Source organism: Thecamonas trahens (assembly GCF_000142905.1).
Source record: "Thecamonas trahens ATCC 50062 unplaced genomic scaffold supercont1.39, whole genome shotgun sequence".
Lineage (NCBI taxonomy): Eukaryota > Apusomonadida > Apusomonadidae > Thecamonas > Thecamonas trahens.
In genome coordinates this window covers 1-4,390 of record NW_013657641.1, presented here as the reverse complement: position 1 = coordinate 4,390, position 4,390 = coordinate 1, and the positions used below count along the sequence as shown (strand labels likewise).

The window sequence follows — 4,390 nt, the reverse complement described above, 5'->3', positions numbered from 1 at the left end:
CCACTTCACCACCCCCAGGCACCCAGCCTCCAACGGGCGGATCGAACGGCTCATATCCACGCTCAAAGCCTCCGTTCGCACGCACCTCGACGCTGCCGGCATCCCCTCGCCACCCTCCCTGCGCGCCCTCACGACCGCGTGGGGTTCCGCCATTCGCGCCTACAACACGTCCGCCCATTCCACACTCGGCGAGACGCCGCATTTCATCATGCTGGGTCGCGACCCCCCGGGGGAACTCGGCGCCCACACCAGTAACGACGACCGGGCCAAGCGAGCGCGCGCGGCCGACCGGCGCAGCGCAGCGGCCCGCCGCAAAGCGGCGGGCCTTCTCGACCCCTCCGAGACGCCACAGCCCATGGCACCACCCGCACTCTCCGCCGGCGATTTCGTTTACGTCCAGCGTACACGATCCAGCAAGGCCGAGGCGCCCTTCGCCGGCCCGTTCCGCGTCGACCACGTCGACACCCTTGCAAACCGCGCCACGTTGGCCGACCGTTTCGGCGCGTCCCACACCGTACCGTTCGAGCTACTCAAGGTGTGGACAGCACCATGTCCGCCTGCGGACAAGCTGCTCGACGCCCACCTTGCCGCGCCGAGCTGGGCGAAGCGCGAAGGGCGAGCAGGCGCACACTCAACGCCGCCCTCAGCGCGGCACCCCTGCCCGCCGCCACGCCCCCTCGCGCCGCATCCACCCACGACACCGCCCCCGACGGCCAGTCCACCTCGAGTCTCTCCAGCGACACCGCCCTCCCCAGCCGCACCTTCGTCGAGGGCGGCACCGCCCTCTCCGCTGCCCTCCCCACCCGGCGCCTCTCCAGCCTCGACCGCACCCACGGCCTTACCGCCCACGATGGCTTCTGGCCCGGCTGCACGGGTCCGAGCGCGGCGCGACAGGCGGCGCACATGGCGCGCCATGGGTCTGCCCCCGCTGCAGTCCCTGCGGCGCTCGGCTCCCGGTGGCCCAGCTCCCGACCCCCACGAAGACGACACCTCGGGCGTCACGGAATGGCCCGTTGACGACATTGCCCTTTCGTCGGACGGGTCCGCATTCGTCGTGACATGGCATCACACGGCCGACGGCGCAATCCCGGCATCCCGTCTGAACGACACATCACGCACGAGCCACTGACAAGCGCCGACCTCGCCGCGATCTACGACTCCCGCCACCCGACAGTAATGAGTATGGTAGGGGGGGATGAGGGGGTCGTGCTGTGGGTGACGGTGTGCTCGCCGCTCGGCGCGTCTCTCAGCGTGTCAACGCCGCGGCGGTGCGGCACTCGACTACACGCCAGCCGCTTCAATGAATCATCATTCTTCCTGACTGATTCCCCGCTTGCGGGCATAGCCCGGCGCTCGAGTCCTCGCGTAGTACGCGAGTAGCACAACGGGACGGGCGAAAGTGAGCCGAGGAAGATGGGTATCGATGACGGCGATAATGATACTGGAGATAGTGTGGGATGTGTGATGACCTTGGGTGTGGTCGTGGGTAGCGTGGCTGGTAGTGGGAAGGAGCTAGGTGGTGATGAAGGTGGGCCTGATCGGGCGAGCGGGCGGCGGCTGGCGGCTGGTGGTCGGCGAGGCGGGGGCGGCACAGGGGGCTGGGTCGTGGCTGGGTGGCTTGAGATTGCTGCTGGTTGGAGGATGGGCAGTATGGCATGTGATGGTTGAGGGTTGTGGGTGTCGGGGTCGGGGATGAGGATGGAGGTGACGTAGAGCGGGAAGACGAGGAGGATGAGGAGGAAGAGGAAGCGGAGTGCGCGATGGGATGGTGGTGGCGATGGCCAAGACAAGGTGGTGGTGGTTGTGGCTAGGATGATAGTGATGGTGGTGGGGTAGGGGGTGAGAGTGGTAGTTGGTGATGATGGGGCGTAATGAGTATGGTAGGGGGGGATGAGGGGGGTCGTGACGTGGGTGGCGGGACTGGCGAAGAGGTGGTGGGTATGGCGATTGGGCTTGAGCATTGATGTGGATGGGTAAGATGAGGATGATGGGTGGGTGTGGGGTGTAGTTGATGAGGGTGGAGGGGCTTGGGCGGCAAGGGCGAGGAGGGCGGACGGGATTGGATTGAGATGGACGCCGATGGAGACGAGGGCTTGGGATTGAAAGACAAGGCGGACCACTGCACTCTAGCCTACAACCGCATTGCCTATCGCTCACTCTTCCCCTCTCTTGTTCTTCCTTGTCTTGGCCAGACCGGAGGTCTCGTCGTCTGGCTCGGTGGTCGGCGGCACGGGCGGCTGGTGATGAGCAGGCCGGCGGGGGCTGTGATGGGCAAGGCCGGAGGAGGGAGAGGAGGATTGGGTTGGAGGGCGCACTGGTAGCCAGAACCATTGCTGTGGCTATCTCCACGCATCGTCTCCAATGCTCCGTCGATGGCTAGCCTGCTCTCGGTGGTGCCGGAGGTGGTCGGTCGGCGGCGGGCGGCGGTCGGCGGCGAGCAGCAGGCGGTCGGCAGCGATGCTGTTGACGGGATGGCGTCGGCTGATGTCAATATCGGCGGGCAGGAAGTGAGTGGCTATGTTTGCAGGGGTGGTGAGTATGCGTGGTGTGGGTGTGGTGGTTGTGGGTGGACATGGTCGGGAGTGGGGGTCGGAGATGGGCCCGGGGAGGGGGGTCAGCACCTTCGAAGGGACACAGGGCCAACAAGTTGGGCCCGAGCAGGCAGAACTCGGATTCCGGAATACTGCAGCTATGGATTGGAAACTGTGCAAGGGGTAGTGTGTGTATGTAGTAGGGTAGTAGTGAAATCAGATTGGTCATATCTTGCAATGAGGTTGGTGGGGGCGTGTGCGGGGTCGGGCGGTCGAGGACGTGCTCAACCACCTAGGCAAAACAAGCCGACGCGGAAATGAGCCGGGGTCGATGGGAATCGATGACAGCGATATTGGTACTGGTGATAGTCTGTGGTGAGTGATGACCAGTAGTGTGGTCGCGGGTTGCGTACCTGGTAGTGGGTGGAAGCTAGGTGGTGATGAAGGTGGGGCTGACCGGGCGAGCGGGCGACGGCTGGTGGCTGGTGGTCGGCAAGAGGGCACAGCTGAGGGGCTGGGTCGGAGCTGGGTGGCTTGACATTGCTGTTGGTCGGCAGATGCGCAGTCTGGCATGTGATGGTTGAGGGGTATGGGTGTCAGGGTCGGGGATGGGGATGGGGGTGAGATAGAGTGGGAAGAGGAGGAGGATGAGGAGGAAGAGGAAGCCGCGGGCGCGATGGGATGGTGGTGGGTATGGGCACGACCTGTGGGTGAGGCTTGTGACTGGAATGATAGTGATGGCGGTGGAGTACGCGGTGGGAGTGGTGGTTTGTGGTGATGGGTGGTAATGAGTATGGTAGGGGGGGATGAGGGGGGTCGTGACGTGGGGTCGTGACGGGCGAAATGGTAGTAGGTATGGCGATTGGGCTTGAGCAATGATGAAGGTGGGTATGATGAGGATGATGGGTGTGTGTGGGGTGTGGTTGATGAGGGTGGAGGGGCTTGGGCGGCGAGGGGGAGGAGGGCGGGATGGATTGGATTGAGATGGACGTCGATGGAGACGAGAGATTGGGATTGGAAGAGGAGGCAGACCACTGCACTCTAGCCCACCACTGCATTGCCTATCGCTTGCCCTAGCCCTCTCTTGTTCTTCCTTGTCTTGGCCAGCCCACAGGCCTCGTCGTCTGGTTCGGTGGTCGGCAGCAGGGGCGGCGGGCGATGAGCAGGCGGTCGGGGGCTGTGATGGGCAAGGCCGGAGGAGGGAGGGTAGGATTGGGTTGGAGAGCAGACTGGTAGTCATTGCCATTGATGTGGCTATCTATATGCATTGCCTCCAATGCCCTGTCGATGGCTAGCTTGCTCTCGGTGGTGCCGGCAGTGGTCGGTCGGCGGTGGGCGGCGGTCAGCAGCGAGCAGCCGGCGGTCAGCAGCGATGCTGTTGACGGGATGGTGTCGGCTGATGTAAATATCGGGGAGCAGAGAGTGGGTGGATACGTTTGCAGGGGGTGGTGGGTATGTGTGGTGTGGGTGTGGTGGTTGTGGGTGGACATGGTCGGGAGTGGGGGTCGGAGATGGGCCCGGGGAGGAGGGGTCAGCAGCATCGAAGGGACACCAGGACAACCACTTGGGGCCGAGCCGGCAGAACTCGGATTCCGGAATACAGCAGCTGTGAATTGGAGACTGTGCAAGGGGGTAGTGTGGGCGTGTAGTAGAGTAGTAGTGAAATCAGATTGGCCATATCTTGCAATGAGTGTGGTGGGGGGCATTTGCGGGGTCGGGCGGTCGAGGGCGTGCTCAACCACCTAGGGCAAACAAGTCGCTGCGAAAGTGAGCCGAGGTCGATGGTAAACGATGACGGCGATACTGATACTGGTGATAGTGTGGGGTGAGTGATGACCTTGGGTGTGGTTGTGGGTTGC

General features: G+C 63.7%; 1 protein-coding gene across 1 annotated transcript; it reads right to left on the bottom strand.

Moving 5' to 3' along the window:
* Positions 1-2,711: 2,711 nt before the first annotated feature.
* AMSG_12137 (uncharacterized protein) lies at positions 2,712-3,500 on the bottom strand (the record flags this gene model as incomplete). Its single annotated transcript, XM_013900168.1, has 1 exon — positions 2,712-3,500. A coding segment is annotated over one exon (744 nt), but the record flags the coding sequence as incomplete, so codon positions are not given.
* Positions 3,501-4,390: the final 890 nt, after the last annotated feature.